Consider the following 27,343-nt stretch of genomic DNA (forward strand, 5'->3'; position numbering starts at 1 on the left):
GAGGCCGTGGTAACACCAGCGTGCCCTGGAGGCCGTGGTAACACCAGCGTGCCCTGGAGGCCCTGGTAACACCAGCGTGCCCTGGAGGCCGTGGTAACACCAGCGTGCCCTGGAGGCCGTGGTAACACCAGCGTGCCCTGGAGGCCGTGGTAACACCAGCGTGCCCTGGAGGCCGTGGTAACACCAGCGTGCCCTGGAGGCCCTGGTAACACCAGCGTGCCCTGGAGGCCCTGGTAACACCAGCGTGCCCTGGAGGCCGTGGTAACACCAGCGTGCCCTGGAGGCCCTGGTAACACCAGCGTGCCCTGGAGGCCCTGGTAACACCAGCGTGCCCTTGAGGCCGTGGTAACACCAGCGTGCCCTGGAGGCCCTGGTAGCGCCAGCGTGCCCTGGAGGCCGTGGTAACACCAGCGCGCCCTGAAGGCCGTGGTAACACCAGCGTGCCCTGGAGGCCGTGGTAACACCAGCGTGCCCTAGAGGCCGTGGTAACACCAGCGTGCCCTGGAGGCCGTGGTAACACCAACGTGCCCTGGAGGCCGTGGTAACACCAGCGTGCCCTGGAGGCCGTGGTAACACCAGCGTGCCCTGGAGGCCGTGGTAACACCAGCGTGCCCTGGAGGCCGTGGTAACACCAACGTGCCCTGGAGGCCCTGGTAACACCAGCGTGCCCTGGAGGCCGTGGTAACACCAGCGTGCCCTGGAGGCCGTGGTAACACCAACGTGCCCTGGAGGCCCTGGTAACACCAGCGTGCCCTGGAGGCCGTGGTAACACCAGCGTGCCCTGGAGGCCGTGGTAACACCAGCGTGCCCTGGAGGCCCTGGTAACACCAGCGTGCCCTGGAGGCCGTGGTAACACCAGCGTGCCCTGAAGGCCCTGGTAACACCAGCGTGCCCTGGAGGCCCTGGTAACACCAGCGTGCCCTGGAGGCCGTGGTAACACCAGCGTGCCCTGGAGGCCGTGGTAACACCAGCGTGCCCTGGAGGCAGCGTGGTGGTAACACCAGCGTGCCCTGGAGGCCGTGGTAACACCAGCGTGCCCTGGAGGCCCTGGTAACACCAGCGTGCCCTGGAGGCCGTGGTAACACCAGCGTGCCCTGGAGGCCCTGGTAACACCAGCGTGCCCTGGAGGCCCTGGTAACACCAGCGTGCCCTGGAGGCCGTGGTAACACCAGCGTGCCCTGGAGGCCGTGGTAACACCAGCGTGCCCTGGAGGCCCTGGTAACACCAGCGTGCCCTGGAGGCCGTGGTAACACCAGCGTGCCCTGGAGGCCGTGGTAACACCAGCGTTCCCTGGAGGCCGTGGGAACACCAGCGTGCCCTGGAGGCCCTTTTAACACCAGCGTGCACTGGAGGCCGTGGTAACACCAGCGTGCCCTGGAGGCCGTGGTAACACCAGCGTGCCCTGGAGGCCCTGGTAACACCAGCGTGCCCTGGAGGCCGTGGTAACATCAGCGTGCCCTGGAGGCCGTGGTAACACCAGCGTGCCCTGGAGGCCGTGGTAACACCAGCGTGCCCTGGAGGCCCTGGTAACACCAGCGTGCCCTGGAGGCCGTGGTAACACCAGCGTGCCCTGGAGGCCCTGGTAACACCAGCGTGCCCTGGAGGCCGTGGTAACACCAGCGTGCCCTGGAGGCCGTGGTAACACCAGCGTGCCCTGGAGGCCCTGGTAACACCAGCGTGCCCTGGAGGCCCTGGTAACACCAGCGTGCCCTGGAGGCCCTGGTAACACCAGCGTGCCCTGGAGGCCCTGGTAACACCAGCGTGCCCTGGAGGCCGTGGTAACACCAGCGTGTCCTGGAGGCCCTGGTAACACCAGCCTGCCCTGGAGGACGTGGTAACACCAGCGTGCCCTGGAGGCCGTGGCAACACCAGCGTGCCCTGGAGGCCGTGGTAACACCAGCGTGCCCTGGAGGCCGTGGTAACACCAGCGTGCCCTGGAGGCCCTGGTAACACCAGCGTGCCCTGGAGGCCGTGGTAACACCAGCGTGCCCTGGAGGCCGTGGCAACACCAGCGTGCCCTGGAGGCCGTGGTAACACCAGCGTGCCCTGGAGGCCGTGGTAACACCAGCGTGCCCTGGAGGCCGTGGTAACACCAGCGTGCCCTGGAGGCCGTGGTAACACCAGCGTGCCCTGGAGGCCCTGGTAACACCAGCGTGCCCTGGAGGCCGTGGTAACATCAGCGTGCCCTGGAGGCCGTGGTAACACCAGCGTGCCCTGGAGGCCGTGGTAACACCAGCGTGCCCTGGAGGCCCTGGTAACACCAGCGTGCCCTGGAGGCCGTGGTAACACCAGCGTGCCCTGGAGGCCCTGGTAACACCAGCGTGCCCTGGAGGCCGTGGTAACACCAGCGTGCCCTGGAGGCCGTGGTAACACCAGCGTGCCCTGGAGGCCCTGGTAACACCAGCGTGCCCTGGAGGCCCTGGTAACACCAGCGTGCCCTGGAGGCCGTGGCAACACCAGCGTGCCCTGGAGGCCGTGGTAACACCAGCGTGCCCTGGAGGCCGTGGTAACACCAGCGTGCCCTGGAGGCCGTGGTAACACCAGCGTGCCCTGGAGGCCGTGGTAACACCAGCGTGCCCTGGAGGCCCTGGTAACACCAGCGTGCCCTGGAGGCCGTGGTAACACCAGCGTGCCCTGGAGGCCGTGGCAACACCAGCGTGCCCTGGAGGCCGTGGTAACACCAGCGTGCCCTGGAGGCCGTGGTAACACCAGCGTGCCCTGGAGGCCCTGGTAACACCAGCGTGCCCTGGAGGCCGTGGTAACACCAGCGTGCCCTGGAGGCCCTGGTAACACCAGCCTGCCCTGGAGGACGTGGTAACACCAGCGTGCCCTGGAGGCCGTGGCAACACCAGCGTGCCCTGGAGGCCGTGGTAACACCAGCGTGCCCTGGAGGCCGTGGTAACACCAGCGTGCCCTGGAGGCCCTGGTAACACCAGCGTGCCCTGGAGGCCGTGGTAACACCAGCGTGCCCTGGAGGCCGTGGCAACACCAGCGTGCCCTGGAGGCCGTGGTAACACCAGCGTGCCCTGGAGGCCGTGGTAACACCAGCGTGCCCTGGAGGCCGTGGTAACACCAGCGTGCCCTGGAGGCCGTGGTAACACCAGCGTGCCCTGGAGGCCCTGGTAACACCAGCGTGCCCTGGAGGCCGTGGTAACATCAGCGTGCCCGGGAGGCCGTGGTAACACCAGCGTGCCCTGGAGGCCGTGGTAACACCAGCGTGCCCTGGAGGCCCTGGTAACACCAGCGTGCCCTGGAGGCCGTGGTAACACCAGCGTGCCCTGGAGGCCCTGGTAACACCAGCGTGCCCTGGAGGCCGTGGTAACACCAGCGTGCCCTGGAGGCCGTGGTAACACCAGCGTGCCCTGGAGGCCCTGGTAACACCAGCGTGCCCTGGAGGCCCTGGTAACACCAGCGTGCCCTGGAGGCCGTGGCAACACCAGCGTGCCCTGGAGGCCGTGGTAACACCAGCGTGCCCTGGAGGCCGTGGTAACACCAGCGTGCCCTGGAGGCCGTGGTAACACCAGCGTGCCCTGGAGGCCGTGGTAACACCAGCGTGCCCTGGAGGCCCTGGTAACACCAGCGTGCCCTGGAGGCCGTGGTAACACCAGCGTGCCCTGGAGGCCGTGGCAACACCAGCGTGCCCTGGAGGCCGTGGTAACACCAGCGTGCCCTGGAGGCCGTGGTAACACCAGCGTGCCCTGGAGGCCCTGGTAACACCAGCGTGCCCTGGAGGCCGTGGTAACACCAGCGTGCCCTGGAGGCCGTGGTAACAACAGCGTGCCCTGGAGGCCGTGGTAACACCAGCGTGCCCTGGAGGCCCTGGTAACACCAGCGTGCCCTGGAGGCCGTGGCAACACCAGCGTGCCCTGGAGGCCGTGGTAACACCAGCGTGCCCTGGAGGCCGTGGTAACACCAGCGTGCCCTGGAGGCCGTGGTAACACCAGCGTGCCCTGGAGGCCGTGGTAACACCAGCGTGCCCTGGAGGCCGTGGTAACACCAGCGTGCCCTGGAGGCCCTGGTAACACCAGCGTGCCCTGGAGGCCCTGGTAACACCAGCGTGCCCTGGAGGCCCTGGTAACACCAGCGTGCCCTGGAGGCCCTGGTAACACCAGCGTGCCCTGGAGGCCGTGGTAACACCAGCGTGCCCTGGAGGCCCTGGTAACACCAGCGTGCCCTGGAGGCCCTGGTAACACCAGCGTGCCCTGGAGGCCCTGGTAACACCAGCGTGCCCTGGAGGCCCTGGTAACACCAGCGTGCCCTGGAGGCCGTGGTAACACCAACGTGCCCTGGAGGCCGTGGTAACATGTCGTACAAGAATGGTACACAGTACCGACAAGATGAAGACTCAGACACATATATGCAACATCTGGTCATCTTTACTATAGACGTTTCTCCACCAGTGGTTTTATCAGTCCCTCGGCTGAGGGACTGATAACCATAACTTTTGTACTGTATATAGTTCTACAGTCTTCACATTATGTCCTCCAATTTGTACTGATGAAGCCACTGGATGGCGACACGTCTACAATACCCAGATGTCGCACATGTGTCTAATTCTTAGCCATGGTAACATATTTATGTTATGTATCCAAGTCTTAAATAATAGTTATTCTTTCCTTTCACTTAAAATCGTCAACGCTAATATTTAAGAGCATTGTAAACTTATGACGCACTCTACACTGTATCTTTCGCGTGCACAGAGATGGAGGGGGCTGGGGCTGTGCAATACAGGGATAATTTCTGGGCTCGTGCAACGACCGAAATACAACTAGCTGGTAGACTAACTGTTGGTATTACACCCCCAGTTAGTAGACTGTTAATATTATACCCCTAGTTAGTAGACTGTTGGTATTATACCCTCAGTAGACTGTTGGTATTATACCCCCAGTTCGTAGACTGTTGGTATCATACCCCCAGTTAGTAGACTGTTGGTATCATACCCCCAGTTAGTAGACTGTTGGTATTATACCCCAGTTAGTAGACTGTTGGTATCATACCCCCAGTTAGTAGACTGTTGGTATTATACCCCAGTTAGTAGACTGTTGGTATTACACCCCCAGTTAGTAGACTGTTGGTATTATACCCCAGTTAGTAGACTATTGGTATTATACCCCCAGTTAGTAGACTGTTGGTATTATACCCCAGTTAGTAGACTGTTGGTATTATACCCCCAGTTAGTAGACTGTTGGTATTATACCCCAGTTACTAGACTGTTGGTATTATACCCCCAGTTCGTAGACTGTTGGTATTATACCCCAGTTAGTAGACTGTTGGTATTACACCCCCAGTTAGTAGACTGTTAGTATTATACCCCCAGTTAGTAGACTGTTGGTATTATACCCCCAGTTAGTAGACTGTTGGTATTATACCCCAGTTAGTAGACTGTTGGTATTATACCCCCAGTTAGTAGACTGTTGGTATTATACCCCAGTTAGTAGACTGTTGGTATTATACCCCCAGTTAGTAGACTGTTGGTATTATACCCCAGTTAGTAGACTGTTGGTATTACACCCCCAGTTAGTAGACTGTTGGTATTATACCCCCAGTTAGTAGACTGTTGGTATTATACCCCAGTTAGTAGACTGTTGGTATTATACCCCCAGTTAGTAGACTGTTGGTATTATACCCCAGTTAGTAGACTGTTGGTATTATACCCCCAGTTAGTAGACTGTTGGTATTACACCCCCAGTTCGTAGACTGTTGGTATTATACCCCCAGTTAGTAGACTGTTGGCATCATACCCCCAGTTAGTAGACTGTTGGTATTATACCCCCAGTTACTATACTGTTGGTATTATACCCCCAGTTAGTAGACTGTTGGTATTATACCCCCAGTTAGTAGACTGTTGGTATTATACCCCCAGTTAGTAGACTGTTGGTATTATACCCCCAGTTAATAGACTGTTGGTATTATACCCCCAGTTAGTAGACTGTTGGTATTATACCCTCAGTTAGTAGACTGTTGGTATTATACCCCCAGTTAATAGACTGTTGGTATTATACCCCCAGTTAGTAGACTGTTGGCATCATACCCCCAGTTAGTAGACTGTTGGTATTATACCCCCAGTTAGTAGACTGTTGGTATTACACCCCCAGTTCGTAGACTGTTGGTATTATACCCCCAGTTAGTAGACTGTTGGTATTATACCCCCAGTTAGTAGACTGTTGGCATCATACCCCCAGTTAGTAGACTGTTGGTATTATACCCCCAGTTAGTAGACTGTTGGTATTATACCCCCAGTTAGTAGACTATTGGTATTATACCCCCAGTTAGTAGACTGTTGGTATTATACCCCCAGTTAATAGACTGTTGGTATTATACCCCCAGTTAGTAGACTGTTGGTATTATACCCCAGTTAGTAGACTGTTGGTATTATACCCCAGTTAATAGACTGTTGGTATTATACCCCCAGTTAGTAGACTGTTGGCATCATACCCCCAGTTAGTAGACTGTTGGTATTATACCCCCAGTTAATAGACTGTTGGTATTATACCCCCAGTTAATAGACTGTTGGTATTATACCCCCAGTTAGTAGACTGTTGGTATTATACCCCCAGTTAGTAGACTGTTGGCATTATATCCCCAGTTAATAGACTGTTGGTATTATACCCCCAGTTAGTAGACTGTTGGCATCATACCCCCAGTTAGTAGACTGTTGGTATTATACCCCCAGTTAATAGACTGTTGGTATTATACCCCCAGTTAGTAGACTGTTGGTATTGTACCCCCAGTTCGTAGACTGTTGGCATCATACCCCCAGTTAGTAGACTGTTGGCATCATACCCCCAGTTAGTAGACTGTTGGTATTATACCCCCAGTTAGTAGACTGTTGGTATTACACCCCCAGTTCGTAGACTGTTGGTATTATACCCCCAGTTAGTAGACTGTTGGTATTATACCCCCAGTTAGTAGACTGTTGGCATCATACCCCCAGTTAGTAGACTGTTGGCATCATACCCCCAGTTAGTAGACTGTTGGTATTATACCCCCAGTTAGTAGACTGTTGGTATTATACCCCAGTTAGTAGACTGTTGGTATTATACCCCCAGTTAGTAGACTGTTGGTATTATACCCCCAGTTAGTAGACTGTTGGTATTATACCCCCAGTTAATAGACTGTTGGTATTATACCCCCAGTTAGTAGACTGTTGGTATTATACCCCCAGTTAGTAGACTGTTGGTATTATACCCCCAGTTAGTAGACTGTTGGTATTATACCCCCAGTTAATAGACTGTTGGTATTATACCCCCAGTTAATAGACTGTTGGTATTATACCCCCAGTTAGTAGACTGTTGGCATCATACCCCCAGTTAGTAGGCTGTTGGTATTATACCCCCAGTTAGTAGACTGTTGGTATTATACCCCCAGTTAGTAGACTGTTGGTATTATACCCCCAGTTAGTAGACTGTTGGTATTATACCCTCAGTTAGTAGACTGTTGGTATTATACCCCCAGTTAATAGACTGTTGGTATTATACCCCCAGTTAGTAGACTGTTGGCATCATACCCCCAGTTAGTAGACTGTTGGTATTATACCCCCAGTTAGTAGACTGTTGGTATTATACCCCCAGTTAGTAGACTGTTGGCATCATACCCCCAGTTAGTAGACTGTTGGTATTATACCCCCAGTTAGTAGACTGTTGGTATTACACCCCCAGTTCGTAGACTGTTGGTATTATACCCCCAGTTAGTAGACTGTTGGTATTATACCCCCAGTTAGTAGACTGTTGGCATCATACCCCCAGTTAGTAGACTGTTGGCATCATACCCCCAGTTAGTAGACTGTTGGTATTATACCCCCAGTTAGTAGACTGTTGGTATTACACCCCCAGTTCGTAGACTGTTGGTATTATACCCCCAGTTAGTAGACTGTTGGTATTATACCCCCAGTTAGTAGACTGTTGGCATCATACCCCCAGTTAGTAGACTGTTGGCATCATACCCCCAGTTAGTAGACTGTTGGCATCATACCCCCAGTTAGTAGACTGTTGGCATCATACCCCCAGTTAGTAGACTGTTGGTATTATACCCCCAGTTAGTAGACTGTTGGTATTACACCCCCAGTTCGTAGACTGTTGGTATTATACCCCCAGTTAGTAGACTGTTGGTATTATACCCCCAGTTAGTAGACTGTTGGCATCATACCCCCAGTTAGTAGACTGTTGGCATCATACCCCCAGTTAGTAGACTGTTGGTATTATACCCCCAGTTAGTAGACTGTTGGTATTACACCCCCAGTTCGTAGACTGTTGGTATTATACCCCCAGTTAGTAGACTGTTGGTATTATACCCCAGTTAGTAGACTGTTGGTATTATACCCCCAGTTAGTAGACTGTTGGTATTATACCCCCAGTTAGTAGACTGTTGGTATTATACCCCCAGTTAATAGACTGTTGGTATTATACCCCCAGTTAGTAGACTGTTGGTATTATACCCCCAGTTAGTAGACTGTTGGTATTATACCACCAGTTAGTAGACTGTTGGTATTATACCCCCAGTTAATAGACTGTTGGTATTATACCCCCAGTTAGTAGACTGTTGGTAATATACCCCCAGTTAGTAGACTGTTGGCATCATACCCCCAGTTAGTAGACTGTTGGTATTATACCCCCAGTTAGTAGACTGTTGGTATTATACCCCCAGTTAGTAGACTGTTGGTATTATACCCCCAGTTAGTAGACTGTTGGTATTATACCCCCAGTTAGTAGACTGTTGGTATTATACCCCCAGTTAGTAGACTGTTGGTATTATACCCTCAGTTAGTAGACTGTTGGTATTATACTCCCAGTTAATAGACTGTTGGTATTATACCCCCAGTTAGTAGACTGTTGGCATCATACCCCCAGTTAGTAGACTGTTGGTATTATACCCCCAGTTAATAGACTGTTGGTATTATACCCCCAGTTAGTAGACTGTTGGTATTATACCCCCAGTTAATAGACTGTTGGTATTATACCCCCAGTTAGTAGACTGTTGGTATTATACCCCCAGTTAATAGACTGTTGGTATTATACCCCCAGTTAGTAGACTGTTGGCATCATACCCCCTGTTAGTAGACTGTTGGTATTATACCCCCAGTTAGTAGACTGTTGGTATTATACCCCCAGTTAGTAGACTGTTGGTATTATACCCCCAGTTAGTAGACTGTTGGTATTATACCCCCAGTTAGTAGACTGTTGGTATTATACCCCCAGTTAGTAGACTGTTGGTATTACACCCCCAGTTAGTAGACTGTTGGTATTATACCCCCAGTTAGTAGACTGTTGGTATTATACCCCCAGTTAGTAGACTGTTGGCATCATACCCCCAGTTAGTAGACTGTTGGTATTACACCCCCAGTTAGTAGACTGTTGGTATTATACCCCCAGTTAGTAGACTGTTGGTATTATACCCCCAGTTAGTAGACTGTTGGTATTATACCCCCAGTTAGTAGACTGTTGGTATTATACCCCCAGTTAGTAGACTGTTGGTATTGTACCCCCAGTTAGTAGACTGTTGGTATTATACCCCCAGTTAGTAGACTGTTGGTATTGTACCCCCAGTTAGTAGACTGTTGGTATTATACCCCCAGTTAGTAGACTGTTGGTATTATACCCCCAGTTAGTAGACTGTTGGTATTATACCCCCAGTTAGTAGACTGTTGGTATTATACCCCCAGTTAGTAGACTGTTGGTATTATACCCCCAGTTAGTAGACTGTTGGTATTATACCCCCAGTTAGTAGACTGTTGGTATTATACCCTCAGTTAGTACTAAGCACACCTCTAACAACTGAAACACAATAAAAAAAAAAACTCTTTGCTGATGACACTGTGCTCTTGGGAGATTCTGAAGAGAAGTTGCAAAGGTTGGTTGATGAATTTGGTAGGGTGTGTAAAAGAAGAAAATTAAAAGTGAATACAGGAAAAAGTAACGTTATGAGGATAACAAAAAGATTAGTTGATGAAAGATTGGATATCAGATTGGAGGGAGAGAGTATGGAGGAGGTGAATGTATTCAGATATTTGGGAGTGGACGTGTCAGCAGATGGGTCTATGAAAGATGAGGTGAATCATAGAATTTATGAGGGGAAAATTGTGAGCGGTGCACTTAGGAGTCTGTGGAGACAAAGAACTTTGTCCTTGGAGGCAAAGAGGGGAATGCATGAGAGTATAGTTTTACCAACGCTCTTATATGGGTGTGAAGCATGGGTGATGAATGTTGCAGCGAGGAGAAGGCTGGAGGCAGTGGAGATGTCATGTCTGAGGGCAATGTGTGGTGTGAATATAATGCAGAGAATTCGTAGTTTGGAAGTTAGGAGGAGGTGCGGGATTACCAAAACTGTTGTCCAGAGGGCTGAGGAAGGGTTGTTGAGGTGGTTCGGGCATGTAGAGAGAATGGAGCGAAACAGAATGACTTCAAGAGTGTATCAATCTGTAGTGGAAGGAAGGCGGGGTAGGGGTCGGCCTAGGAAAGGTTGGAGGGAGGGGTTAAAAGAGGTTTTGTGTGCGAGGGGCTTGGACTTCCAACAGGCATGCGTGAGCGTGTTTGATAGGAGTGATTGGAGACAAATGGTTTTTAATACTTGACGTGCTGTTGGAGTGTGAGCAAAGTAACATTTATGAAGGGGTTCAGGGAAACCGGCAGGCCGGACTTGAGTCCTGGAGATGGGAAGTACAGTGCCTGCACTCTGAAGGAGGGGTGTTAATGTTGCAGTTTAAAAACTGTAGTGTAAAGCACCCTTCTGGCAAGACAGTGATGGAGTGAATGATGGTGAAAGTTTTTCTTTTTCGGGCCACCCTGCCTTGGTGGGAATCAGCCAGTGTGATAATAAAAAATATTTTTGTATAAATATTTCACATTCTTTAATGTAATATGACAATATCATTAAAAAACAGATTAATTAACATATTCGATGATTAGTCTAAATGGTCTTAATTATCATCATGCGGTGTATATAATGTTGATCATTAATTAGCGTCATCAAAAAGGTTAATGATCTGGTAGTTGGTCGGGTTAGTTGTTTACGATGAGATGTTAATGACCCACTGATGGTTCTCCTAATTAAGATGTTAGTTAATGAGGCTTAGCGTTTTAGGTTACAGATATTATTAATTATTATTATTATTATTATTATTATTATTATTATTATTATTATTGACGAACAAGTCCACAACTGAGCTGGTAGTTCTTAAAACTATGGAACGACCACAAAACATGAACCTTGCACACACACACACACACACACACACACACACACACACACACACACACACACAGATGACACTGTGTACCTGGAGAGAGTTTCTGGGGTCAACGCCCCCGCGGCCCGGTCCGAGACCAGGCCTCGCGGTGGATCAGGGCCTGATCAACCAGGTATTGCTGTTGGCCACACGTACACTGGCGTACGAACCACAACCCGGCTGGTCAGGTACTGACTTTAGGTACCTGTCCAGCGCCTTCTTGAAGACAGCCAGGGGTCTATTGGTAGGCAGCTGAACAGTCTTGGGCTCCTGACACTTCGTAGGGAGTGATTTTCGTGTGTACATTTGGTACTAATCCCTCTAGGATTTTCCAGGTGTATATTATCATGCATCTTTCTCGCCTGCGTTCCAGGGAATACAAGTCAAGGAACTTCAACCGTTCCCTGTAATTAAGGTGTTTTATTGTACTTACATGTGCCGTGAAGGTTCTCTGTACATTCTCCAGGTCAACAATATCACTTGCCTTGAGAGACGCTGTTAGTGTGCAGCAACATTCCAGCCTAGAGAGAACAAGCGATCTGTAGAGAGTTATCATGTGCCTGGCATCCCTAGTTTTGAAGGTTCTCATTATTCCTCCTGTCATTTTTCTAACATGTGGTAGATATATTGTTGTGGCCTTTGAATGTGAGATCCTCTGAAATTATCAGTCCCATGACCTTTACATTATTTTCTCGCTCTACTGTGTGGTTGGATTTTGTTTCATACTCCGACGTAGTTTTAATATCCTCAAATTCTCCATATCTTGGTAATTGATTTGGTTGATGTCCGCCTGGAGTCTTGCAGTGTCTTCGATGGAGGTCGTTGTTACGCAAATTCGGGTGTCATCTACAAATGAAGACACGGTACTGTGGCTTACATCTCTGTCTATGGCAGATATGAAGATGAGGAACAGGATGGGAGCGAGTACTGTGCCTTGTGGAACAGAGATTTTTACTGTAGTCGCCTCAGACTTTACTCTGTGTACTACTACTCTTTGTGTTCTATTTGTTATAAAGTTATAGATCCATCTACCAACTTTTCCTGTTATTCCTTTATCACGCATTTTGCGCACTATTATGCCATGGTCACACTTGTCGAAGGCAGAGTCTGTGTATACTACATTTGCAGTTTTTTTGTCTTCTAGATCATCCAGGACCTTGTCATAGTGGTCCAGTAGTTGGGACAGACAGGAGCGACCTGCTCTAAACAAATGTTGCCCTGGGTTGTGTAACTGATGAGTATCTAGATGAGTGGTGATCTTGGTTCTTCGGACCCTTTCAAAGATTTTTATGATATGGGATGTTAGTGCTATCTGTCAGTAGTTCTTTGCTATTGCTTTACTGCCACTTTGTGCAGCGGGACTACAGTACAACATGAGCCATGTACACACACAGCACACTACAACATGAACCATGTACACACACGGCACACTACAACATGAACCATGTACACACACGGCACACTACAACATGAACCATGTACACACACGGCACACTACAACATGAACCATGTACACACACGGCACACTACAACATGAACCATGTACACACACGGCACACTACAACATGAACCATGTACACACACAGCACACTACAACATGAACCATGTACACACACAGCACACTACAACATGAACCATGTACACACACAGCACACTACAACATGAACCATGTACATACACAGCACACTACAACATGAACCATGTACACACACAGCACACTACAACATGAACCATGTACACACACAGCACACTACAACATGAACCATGTACACACACAGCACACTACAACATGAACCACGTACACACACAGCACACTACAACATGAACCATGTACACACACAGCACACTACAACATGAACCATGTACACACACAGCACACTACAACATGAACCATGTACACACACAGCACACTACAACATGAACCATGTACACACACAGCACGCTACAACATGAACCATGTACACACACAGCACACTACAACATGAACCATGTACACACACAGCACGCTACAACATGCACACACACAGCACACCACAACATGAACCATGTACACACACAGCACACTACAACATGAACCATGTACACACACAGCACACTACAACATGAACCATGTACACAGCACACTACAACATGAACCATGTACACACACAGCACACTACAACATGAACCATGTACACAGCACACTACAACATGAACCATGTACACAGCACACTACAACATGAACCATGTACACAGCACACTACAACATGAACCATGTACACACACAGCACACTACAACATGAACCATGTACACACACAGCACACTACAACATGAACCATGTACACAGCACACTACAACATGAACCATGTACACAGCACACTACAACATGAACCATGTACACAGCACACTACAACATGAACCATGTACACAGCACACTACAACATGAACCATGTACACACACAGCACACTACAACATGAACCATGTACACACACGGCACACTACAACATGAACCATGTACACAGCACACTACAACATGAACCATGTACACACACGGCACACTACAACATGAACCATGTACACACACAGCACACCACAACATGAACCATGTACACACACAGCACACTACAACATGAACCATGTACACACACAGCACACTACAACATGAACCATGTACACAGCACACTACAACATGAACCATGTACACACACAGCACACTACAACATGAACCATGTACACACACAGCACACTACAACATGAACCATGTACACACACAGCACACTACAACATGAACCATGTACACACACAGCACACTACAACATGAACCATGTACACACACAGCACACTACAACATGAACCATGTACACACACAGCACACTACAACATGAACCATGTACACACACAGCACACTACAACATGAACCATGTACACACACAGCACACTACAACATGAACCATGTACACACACAGCACACAACATAACCATGTACATGAACCATGTACACACACAGCACAACATGAACCATGTAACACATGAACCATGTACACACACAGCACACTACAACATGAACCATGTACACACACAGCACACTACAACATGAACCATGTACACACACAGCACACTACAACATGAACCATGTACACACACAGCACACTACAACATGAACCATGTACACACACAGCACACTACAACATGAACCATGTACACACACAGCACACTACAACATGAACCATGTACACACACAGCACACTACAACATGAACCATGTACACACACAGCACACTACAACATGAACCATGTACACACACGGCACACTACAACATGAACCATGTACACACACAGCACACTACAACATGAACCATGTACACACACAGCACACTACAACATGAACCATGTACACACACAGCACACTACAACATGAACCATGTACACACACAGCACACCACAACATGAACCATGTACACACACAGCACACTACAACATGAACCATGTACACACACAGCACACTACAACATGAACCATGTACACACACAGCACACTACAACATGAACCATGTACACACACAGCACACTACAACATGAACAATGTACCCACACAGCACACTACAACATGAACCATGTACACACACAGCACACTACAACATGAACCATGTACACACACAGCACACTACAACATGAACCATGTACACACACAGCACACTACAACATGAACCATGTACACACACAGCACACTACAACATGAACCATGTACACACACAGCACACTACAACATGAACCATGTACACACACAGCACACCACAACATGAACCATGTACACACACAGCACACTACAACATGAACCATGTACACACACAGCACACTACAACATTAACCATGTACACACACGGCACACTACAACATGAACCATGTACACACACAGCACACCACAACATGAACCATGTACACACACAGCACACTACAACATGAACCATGCACACTACACCATGTACACACACAGCACACTACAACATGAACCATGTACACACACAGCACACTACAACATGAACCATGTACACACACAGCACACTACAACATGAACCATGTACACACACAGCACTCTACAACATGAACCATGTACACACACAGCACACTACAACATGAACCATGTACACACACAGCACACTACAACATGAACCATACACAGCACACTACAACATGAACCATGCACACAGCACACTACAACATGAACCATGTACACACACAGCACACTACAACATGAACCATGTACACACACAGCACACTACAACATGAACCATGCACACAGCACACTACAACATGAACCATGTACACACACAGCACACTACATGAACCATGTACACAGCACACTACAACATGAACCATGTACACACACAGCACACTACAACATGAACCATGTACACACACAGCACACTACAACATGAACCATGTACACACACAGCACACTACAACATGAACGATGTACACAGCACACTACAACATGAACCATGTACACACACAGCACACTACAACATGAACCACGTACACACACAGCACACTACAACATGAACCATGTACACACACAGCACACTACAACATGAACCATGTACACACACAGCACACTACAACATGAACCACGTACACACACAGCACACTACAACATGAACCACGTACACACACAGCACACTACAACATGAACCACGTACACACACAGCACACTACAACATGAACCACGTACACACACAGCACACTACAACATGAACCACGTACACACACAGCACACTACAACATGAACCACGTACACACACAGCACACTACAACATGAACCATGTACACACACAGCACACTACATGAACCATGTACACACACAGCACACTACAACATGAACCATGTACACACACAGCACACTACAACATGAACCATGTACACAGCACACTACAACATGAATCATGTACACACACGGCACACTACAACATGAACCATGTACACACACGGCACACTACAACATGAACCATGTACACACACAGCACACTACAACATGAAGCATGTACATACAACATGAATATGTACACACACAGCACACTACAACATGAACCATGTACACACACGGCACACTACAACATGAATCATGTACACACACGGCACACTACAACATGAACCATGTACACAGCACACTACAATATGAACCATGTACACACACGGCACACTACAACATGAACCATGTACACACACAGCACACTACAACATGAACCATGTACACACACAGCACACTACAACATGAACCATGTACACACACAGCACACTACAACATGAACCACGTACACACACAGCACACTACAACATGAACCACGTACACACACACCACACTACAACATGAACCATGTACACACACAGCACACTACAACATAAACCACGTACACACACAGCACACTACAACATGAACCACGTACACACACAGCACACTACAACATGAACCACGTACACACACAGCACACTACAACATGAACCATGTACACACACAGCACACTACAACATGAACCACGTACACAGCACACTACAACATGAACCATGTACACACACAGCACACTACAACATGAACCATGTACACACACAGCACGCTACAACATGAACCATGTACACACACAGCACACTACAACATGAACCACGTACACACACAGCACACTACAACATGAACCACGTACACACACAGCACACTACATGAACCATGTACACACACAGCACACTACAACATGAACCATGTACACACACAGCACACTACAACATGAACCATGTACACACACAGCACACTACAACATGAACCATGTACACACACAGCACACTACAACATGAACCATGTACACACACAGCACACTACAACATGAACCATGTACACACACAGCACACTACAACATGAACCATGTACACACACAGCACACTACAACATGAACCATGTACACACACAGCACGCTACAACATGAACCATGTACACACACAGCACACTACAACATGAACCATGTACACACACAGCACACTACAACATGAACCATGTACACACACAGCACACTACAACATGAACCATGTACACACACAGCACACTACAACATGAACCATGTACACACACAGCACACTACAACATGAACCATGTACACACACAGCACACTACAACATGAACCATGTACACACACAGCACACTACAACATGAACCATGTACACACACAGCACACTACAACATGAACCACGTACACACACAGCACACTACATGAACACACAGCACACTACAACATGTACACACACAGCACACTACAACATGAACCATGTACACACACAGCACACTACAACATGAACCATGTACACACACAGCACACTACAACATGAACCATGTACACACACAGCACACTACAACATGAACCACGTACACACACAGCACACTACATGAACCATGTACACACACAGCACACTACAACATGAACCATGTACACACACAGCACACTACAACATGAACCATGTACACACACAGCACACTACAACATGAACCATGTACACACACAGCACACTACAACATGAACCATGTACACACACAGCACACTACAACATGAACCATGTACACACACAGCACACTACAACATGAACCACGTACACAGCACACTACAACATGAACCATGCACACAGCACACTAAAACATGAACCATGTACACACACAGCACACTACAACATGAACCATGTACACACACAGCACACTACAACATGAACCATGCACACAGCACACTACAACATGAACCATGTACACACACAGCACACTACATGAACCATGTACACAGCACACTACAACATGAACCATGTACACACACAGCACACTACAACATGAACCATGTACACACACAGCACACTACAACATGAACCATGTACACACACAGCACACTACAACATAAACGATGTACACAGCACACTACAACATGAACCATGTACACACACAGCACACTACAACATGAACCACGTACACACACAGCACACTACAACATGAACCATGTACACACACAGCACACTACAACATGAACCATGTACACACACAGCACACTACAATATGAACCACGTACACACACAGCACACTACAACATGAACCACGTACACACACAGCACACTACAACATGAACCACGTACACACACAGCACACTACAACATGAACCACGTACACACACAGCACACTACAACATGAACCACGTACACACACAGCACACTACAACATGAACCACGTACACACACAGCACACTACAACATGAACCATGTACACACACAGCACACTACATGAACCATGTACACACACAGCACACTATAACATGAACCATGTACACACACAGCACACTACAACATGAACCATGTACACAGCACACTACAACATGAATCATGTACACACACGGCACACTACAACATGAACCATGTACACACACGGCACACTACAACATGAACCATGTACACACACAGCACACTACAACATGAAGCATGTACACACACGGCACACTACAACATGAATCATGTACACACACAGCACACTACAACATGAACCATGTACACACACGGCACACTACAACATGAATCATGTACACACACGGCACACTACAACATGAACCATGTACACAGCACACTACAATATGAACCATGTACACACACGGCACACTACAACATGAACCATGTACACACACAGCACACTACAACATGAACCATGTACACACACAGCACACTACAACATGAACCATGTACACACACAGCACACTACAACATGAACCACGTACACACACAGCACACTACAACATGAACCACGTACACACACACCACACTACAACATGAACCATGTACACACACAGCACACTACAACATAAACCACGTACACACACAGCACACTACAACATGAACCACGTACACACACAGCACACTACAACATGAACCACGTACACACACAGCACACTACAACATGAACCATGTACACACACAGCACACTACAACATGAACCACGTACACAGCACACTACAACATGAACCATGTACACACACAGCACACTACAACATGAACCATGTACACACACAGCACACTACAACATGAACCATGTACACACACAGCACACTATAACATGAACCATGTACACACACAGCACACTACAACATGAACCACGTACACACACAGCACACTACAACATGAACCACGTACACACACAGCACACTACAACATGAACCACGTACACACACAGCACACTACAACATGAACCACGTACACACACAACACACTACAACATGAACCATGTACACACACAGCACACTACAACATGAACCACGTACACACACAGCACACTACAACATGAACCACGTACACACACAGCACACTACAACATGAACCACGTACACACACAGCACACTACAACATGAACCACGTACACACACAGCACACTACAACATGAACCACGTACACACACAGCACACTACAACATGAACCACGTACACACACAGCACACTACAACATGAACCACGTACACACACAGCACACTACAACATGAACCATGCACACAGAACACTACTCACGCTGGTTACAGAGAGGACCCTGGCTGCCTGGCGGACATCTACACTCTCCTGTCACTGGATCACAAGGTCGACCATCACACTGGCAGGACTCGACACACCCTGGCCCAAACTGGCCAGCGTCACACCCTGTGGCCACACCACCCACACCCTTCATTAACTACCTCTCTGGCTTTACACTCTGTCGTTACGCTGTTTTTGAGAGAAACCTCTTGTGTTGGTAAGTGTTGCTTGTGTTAATGGGTGTTTAACTAGGCAAGGTATGTGCTCAGCTCCATCTTTTGATCATATGTGGAAACTCACTGTTAAAAAGTCTGATTCCAAACAGGTTCTTCAGTGTAAATATCAGGGGGCAGTTTAAGTGTAAATATCAGGGGGCAGTTTAAGTGTAAATATCAGGGGCAGTTTAAGTTTAAATATCAGGGGGAAGTTTAAGTGTAAATATCAGGGGGCAGTTTAAGTGTAAATATCAGGAGGCAGTTTAAGTGTAAATATCAGGGGGCAGTTTAAGAGTAAATATCAGGGGGCAGTTTAAGTGTAAATATCAGGGGGCAGTTTAAGTGTAAATATCAGGGGGCAGTTAAAGTGTAAATATCAGGGGGCAGGGGGCAGTTTAAGTGTAAATATCAGGGGGCAGTTTAAGTGTAAATATCAGGGGGCAGTTTAAGTGTAAATATCAGGGGGCAGTTTAAGTGTAAATATCAGGGGGCAGTTTAAGTGTAAATATCAGGGGGCAGTTTAAGTGTAAATATCAGGGGGCAGTTTAAGTGTAAATATCAGGGGACAGTTTAAGTGTAAATATCAGGGGGCAGTTTAAGTATAAATATCAGGGGGCAGTTTAAGTGGAAATATCAGGGGGCAGTTTAAGTGTAAATATCAGGGGGCAGTTTAAGTGGAAATATCAGGGGGCAGTTTAAGTGTAAATATCAGGGGGCAGTTTAAGTGTAAATATCAGGGGGCAGTTTAAGTGTAAATATCAGGGAGCAGTTTAAGTGTAAATATCAGGGGGCAGTTTAAGTGGAAATATCAGGGGGCAGTTTAAGTGTAAATATCAGGGGGCAGTTTAAGTGTAAATATCAGGGGGCAGTTTAAGTGGAAATATCAGGGGGCAGTTTAAGTGTAAATATCAGGGCGCAGTTTAAGTGTAAATATCAGGGGGCAGTTTAAGTGTAAATATCAGGGGGCAGTTTAAGTGGAAATATCAGGGGGTAGTTAAAGTGTAAATATCAAGGGGAAGCTTAAGTTTAAATATCAGGGGGAAGTTTAAGTGTAAATATCAGGGGGAAGTTTAAGTTTAAATATCAGGAGGAAGTTTAAGTTTAAATATCAAGGGGAAGTTTAAGTTTAAATATCAAGGGGAAGTTTAAGTTTAAATATCAGGGGGAAGTTTAAGTGAAAATATCAGGGGAAATTAAGTGTAAATATCAGGGGGATTTAAATTTAAATATCAGGGGGAAGTTTAAATATAAATATCAGGGGGAAGTTTAAGTTTAAATATCAGGGGCAGTTTAAGTTTAAATATCAGGGGGAAGTTTAAGTTTAAATATCAGGGGGAAGTTTAAGTTTAAATATCAGGGGGAAGTTTAAGTTTAAATATCAGGGGGAAGTTTAAGTGTAAATATCAGGGGGGAAGTTTAAGTTTAAATATCAGGGGGAAGTTTAAGTTTAAATATCAGGGGGAAGTTTAAGTGTAAATATCAGGGGGATGTTTAAGTTTAAATGTCAGGGGGAAGTTTAAGTGTTAATATCAGGGGGAAGTTTAAGTTTAAATATCAGGGGGAAGTTTAAACGTAAATATCAAGGGGAAGTTCAAGTGTAAATATCAGGGGTAAGTTTAAGTTTAAATATCAGGGGGTTTAAGTTTAAATATCAGGGGGAAATTTAAGTGTAGATATCAGGGGGAAGTTTAAGTTTAAATATCAGGGGGAAGTTTAAGTGTAAATATCAGGGGGAAGTTTAAGTTTAAATATCAGGGGGAGGTTTAAGTGTAGATATCAGGGGAAAGTTTAAGTTTAAATATCAGGGGGAAGTTTAAGTGTAAATATCAGGGGGAAGTTTAAGTTTAAATATCAGGGGAAATTTAAGTGTAAATATCAGGGGAAATTTAAGTGTAAATATCAGGGGGGCTTAAGTTTAAATTTCAGGGGGAAGTTTAAATATAAATATCAGGGGGAAGTTTAAGTTTAAATATCAGGGGGAAGTTTAAGTGTAAATATCAGGGGGAGGTTTAAGTGTAAATATCAGGGGGAAGTTTAAGTTTAAATATCAGGGGGAAGTTTAAGTTTAAATATCAGGGGGAAGTTTAAGTTTAAATATCAGGGGGAAGTTTAAATGTAAATATCAAGGGGAAGTTCAAGTGTAAATATCAGGGGGAAGTTTAAGTGTAAATATCAGGGGGAAGTTTAAGTTTAAATATCAGGGGGAAGTTTAAGTGTAAATATCAGGGGGAAGTTTAAGTTTAAATATCAGGGGGAAGTTTAAGTTTAAATATCAGGGGGAAGTTTAAGTTTAAATATCAGGGGGAAGTTTAAGTGTAAATATCAGGGGGAAGTTTAAGTGTAAATATCAGGGGGAAGTTTAAGTGTAAATATCAGGGGGAAGTTTAAGTTTAAATATCAGGGGGAAGTTTAAGTTTAAATATCAGGGGGAGGTTTAAGTGTATATATCAGGGGAAAGTTTAAGCGTAAATATCAGGGGGAAGTTTAAGTGTAAATATCAGGGGGAAGTTTAAGTGTAAATATCAGGGGAAAGTTAAAGTTTAAATATCAGGGGGGAAGTTTAAGTTTAAATATCAAGGGGAAGCTTAAGTGTAAATATCAGGGGGAAGTTTAAGTGTAAATATCAGGGGGAAGTTTAAGTTTAAATATCAGGGGGAAGTTTAAGTTTAAATATCAGGGGGAAGTTTTAAGTGTAAATATCAGGGGGAAGTTTAAGTTTAAATATCAGGGCGAAGTTTTAAGTGTAAATATCAGGGGGAAGTTTAAGTTTAAATATCAGGGGGAAGTTTAAGTTTAAATATCAGGGGGAAGTTTAAGTTTAAATATCAGGGGGAAGTTTAAGTTTAAATATCAGGGGGAAGTTTAAGTTTAAATATCAGGGGGAAGTTTAAGTTTAAACAAAACCGTGGAGATAAAGACGGTCACAACAGTGATTTACACTGGTAGTCTATCGTAGAGCAAGTCTGAATCACTGGCATTAAAGTCTGAATCACTAACAGGAAAGTCTGAATCACTGGCATTACAGAAAGTCTGAATTACTTACGTGTTTGACACTGGGGTCCTGTGAGTCCAGGTGGACAGTCGTGTACACAGGTGCCAGTGGCACCGTGACAGGTGACTCCGTTGTCACACTGGCACACTTGCTGGCACCCGGCGCCCCACCAACCATCTGGGCACTTCTCGGAGCAGTCAGTGCCCATGTACCCAGGACGGCACTCACACCTGCCAGTCTGTGGGAAAGATCGAAGATGTGACCAAAGTACAGAGAACTATATCTGAGATTATATTAATTCCTCTCCCAGTTACATTACGTCCTCTCCCAGTTACATTACGTCCTCTCCCAGTTACATTACGTCCTCTCCCAGTTACATTACGTCCTCTCCCAGTTACATTACGTCCTCTCCCAGTTACATTACGTCCTCTCCCAGTTACATTACGTCCTCTCCCAGTTACATTACGTCCTCTCCCAGTTACATTACGTCCTCTCCCAGTTACATTACGTCCTCTCCCAGTTACATTACGTCCTCTCCCAGTTACATTACGTCCTCTCCCAGTTACATTACGTCCTCTCCCAGTTACATTACGTCCTCTCCCAGTTACATTACGTCCTCTCCCAGTTACATTACGTCCTCTCCCAGTAACATTACGTCCTCTCCCAGTTACATTACGTCCTCTCCCAGTTACATTACGTCCTCTCCCAGTTACATTACGTCCTCTCCCAGTTACATTACGTCCTCTCCCAGTTACATTACGTCCTCTCCCAGTTACATTACGTCCTCTCCCAGTTACATTACGTCCTCTCCCAGTTACATTACGTCCTCTCCCAGTTACATTACGTCCTCTCCCAGTTACATTACGTCCTCTCCCAGTTACATTACGTCCTCTCCCAGTTACATTACGTCCTCTCCCAGTTACATTACGTCCTCTCCCAGTTACATTACGTCCTCTCCCAGTTACATTACGTCCTCTCCCAGTTACATTACGTCCTCTCCCAGTTACATTACGTCCTCTCCCAGTTACATTACGTCCTCTCCCAGTTACATTACGTCCTCTCCCAGTTACATTACGTCCTCTCCCAGTTACATTACGTCCTCTCCCAGTTACATTACGTCCTCTCCCAGTTACATTACGTCCTCTCCCAGTTACATTACGTCCTCTCCCAGTTACATTACGTCCTCTCCCAGTTACATTACGTCCTCTCCCAGTTACATTACGTCCTCTCCCAGTTACATTACGTCCTCTCCCAGTTACATTACGTCCTCTCCCAGTTACATTACGTCCTCTCCCAGTTACATTACGTCCTCTCCCAGTTACATTACGTCCTCTCCCAGTTACATTACGTCCTCTCCCAGTTACATTACGTCCTCTCCCAGTTACATTACGTCCTCTCCCAGTTACATTACGTCCTCTCCCAGTTACATTACGTCCTCTCCCAGTTACATTACGTCCTCTCTCAGTTACATTACGTCCTCTCCCAGTTACATTACGTCCTCTCCCAGTTACATTACGTCCTCTCCCAGTAATCGCCTAGCACAGACTGTGGGAGCCACAGTCACGGCGTAGGTCAATAAGCATCAAGGAAAAGATATTTATATTTCTCTCTGTATCAATTATAATATTGGGTAATGGCTTGATAAAGCTCCTGGAGAGCGAAACGTTGCTATAATATTATTATTATAATCATTGTAATAAAGTTGGTAGAATTACCGACAATATGTAAAGTAAAAGGACACAAGTGCAACTAATGTCACATTAGTTGCACTTGTGTCCTTTTACTTTACATATTATAATCATAAAGAAGCGCTAAGCCACAAGGGCTATACAGCGTATCAGTTTTAATATTCCTCTCCCCTACCACCTCGTCATTCATAAACAAACAGGTGTGTACCTGGTGCAGGACACTCACATACACTGATGATACACTTGCTGGAATATACAATACACAAGGCGCAATAAACAATTGTACTTTCTCTGATATTTAACTGTAATTTCCTTGTCCATAAGATTTTCTTGAGATATTTAGCGTATGCTTAAGTGGTGGATAAGTAACCGCTGTGATGCAGGGTGACAAGGAGAGTCGTTCCCCACGGTATAAGTGGCATCAAGGTACCTCACTTGAGGGTAGGCACTGACTGGCATCAAGGTACCTCCCTTGAGGGTAGGCACTGACATCAAGGTACCTCCCTTGAGGGTAGGCACTGGCACCGAGGCACCTTCCTTGAGGGTAGGCACTGACATCGAGGCACCTTCCTTGAGGGTGGGCACTGGCATCGAGGTACCTTCCTTGAGGGTAGGCACTGACATCAAGGTACCTTCCTTGAGGATAGGCACTGGCATCGAGGTACCTTCCTTGAGGATAGGCACTGGCATCGAGGTACCTTCCTTGAGGGTAGGCACTGGCATCGAGGTACCTTCCTTGAGGGTAGGCACTGGCATCGAGGTACCTTCCTTGAGGGTAGGCACTGACATCGAGGTACCTTCCTTGAGGGTAGGCACTGACATCGAGGTACCTTCCTTGAGGGTAGGCACTGACATCAAGGTACCTTCCTTGAGGATAGGCACTGGCATCGAGGTACCTTCCTTGAGGATAGGCACTGGCATCGAGGTACCTTCCTTGAGGGTAGGCACTGACATCGAGGTACCTCCCTTGAGGGTGGGCACTGGCATCGAGGTACCTTCCTTGAGGGTAGGCACTGCCGTGAGGGCAAGTAGTGGTCTTACCTCTGGATGACACTGCAGTGTGGTGTTGGGCTGGCACTGGCACTGGTGGCGGCAGTTGGCTCCATAGGTGAGATCAGGGCAGGGCAAGTCGCAGAGGTGTCCGATGCGGCCCGGGTCGCACTCACAGAAACCAAAGACTCTGTTGCAGCGATTGTTTGGACAGGGCAGCTTGCAGCGGCGATTACACTTGCTTCCGTATTTACCTGCAATACACCTCTTGTTACAACTGCATCACCTGTCACTACACCTGCAGCACCCGTCACTACACCTGCTGCACCTGTCACTACACCTGTAGCACCTGTCACTACACATGCACCACCTGTCATTACACCTGCTGTACCTGTCACTACACCTGCAGCATCTGTCACTGCACCTGCTGCACCTGTTACTACACCTGCTCCACCTGTCACTACACCTGCAGTACCTGTCACTACACCTGCAGCACCTGTCACTACACCTGCAGTACCTGTCAATACACCTGAAGCACCTGTCACTACACCTGCAGTACCTGTCACTACATCTGCAGCACCTGCCACTACACATGCAGCACCTGCCACTACACCTGCAGTACCTGTCTCTACACCTGCAGCACCTGTCACTACACCTGCAGCACCTGTCACTACACCTGAAGCACCTCTCACTACACCTGCAGCACCTGTCACTACACCTGCAGCACCTGTCACTACACCTGCAGCACCTGTCACTACACCTGCAGCACCTGTAATACACCTGCAGCACCTGCCACTACACCTGCAGCACCTGTCACTACAACTGCAGCACCTGTCACTACACCTGCAGCACCTGTCACTACACCTGAAGCACCTGTCACTACATCTGCAGCACCTGTCACTACACCTGCAGCACCTGTCACTACACCTGCTGCATCTGTCACTACACCTGCAGCATCTGTCACTACACCTGCAGCACCTGTCACTAAACCTGCAGCACCTGTCACTACATCTGCAGCACCTGTCACTACACCTGCAGCACCTGTCACTAAACCTGCAGCATCTGTCATTACACCTGCAACACCTGTCACTAAACCTGCTGCACCTGTCACTACACCTGCAGCACCTGTCACTACATCTGCAGCACCTGTCACTACACCTGCAGCACCTGTCACTACACCTGCAGCACCTGTCACTACACCTGCTGCATCTGTCACTACACCTGCTGCATCTGTCTATACACCTGCAGCACCTGTCACTACACCTGCAGCACCTGTCACTACACCTGCAGTACCTGTCAATACACCTGAAGCACCTGTCACTACACCTGCAGTACCTGTCACTACATCTGCAGCACCTGCCACTACACCTGCAGCACCTGCCACTACACCTGCAGTACCTGTCTCTACACCTGCAGCACCTGTCACTACACCTGCAGCACCTGTGACTACACCTGAAGCACCTGTCACTACACCTGCAGCACCTGTCACTACACCTGCAGCACCTGTCACTACACCTGCAGCACCTGTCACTACACCTGCAGCACCTGTCACTACACCTGCAGCACCTGTCACTACAACTGTAGCACCTGTCACTACACCTGCAGCACCTGTCACTACACCTGCAGCACTTGTAATACACCTGCAGCACCTGCCACTACACCTGCAGCACCTGTCACTACAACTGTAGCACCTGTCACTA

General features: G+C 47.6%; 1 protein-coding gene across 1 annotated transcript in view; it reads right to left on the reverse strand.

Annotated features, from left to right (window-relative positions):
* LOC128696431 (multiple epidermal growth factor-like domains protein 6) overlaps positions 1–27,343 on the reverse strand; it is a 120,389-nt gene that overhangs the window by 54,828 nt on the left and 38,218 nt on the right. The window contains exons 8-10 of the mRNA XM_070092449.1: positions 25,695–25,897; positions 23,017–23,203; positions 19,759–19,884 (exon numbers count right to left, since the gene is read on the reverse strand). Of these exons, the coding sequence (XP_069948550.1) occupies positions 19,759–19,884; positions 23,017–23,203; positions 25,695–25,897 (516 nt within the window). The remainder of the gene's footprint in view (positions 1–19,758; positions 19,885–23,016; positions 23,204–25,694; positions 25,898–27,343) is intronic.

This window comes from Cherax quadricarinatus, chromosome 39 (assembly GCF_038502225.1).
Source record: "Cherax quadricarinatus isolate ZL_2023a chromosome 39, ASM3850222v1, whole genome shotgun sequence".
In the NCBI taxonomy this organism is placed as follows: domain Eukaryota; kingdom Metazoa; phylum Arthropoda; class Malacostraca; order Decapoda; family Parastacidae; genus Cherax; species Cherax quadricarinatus.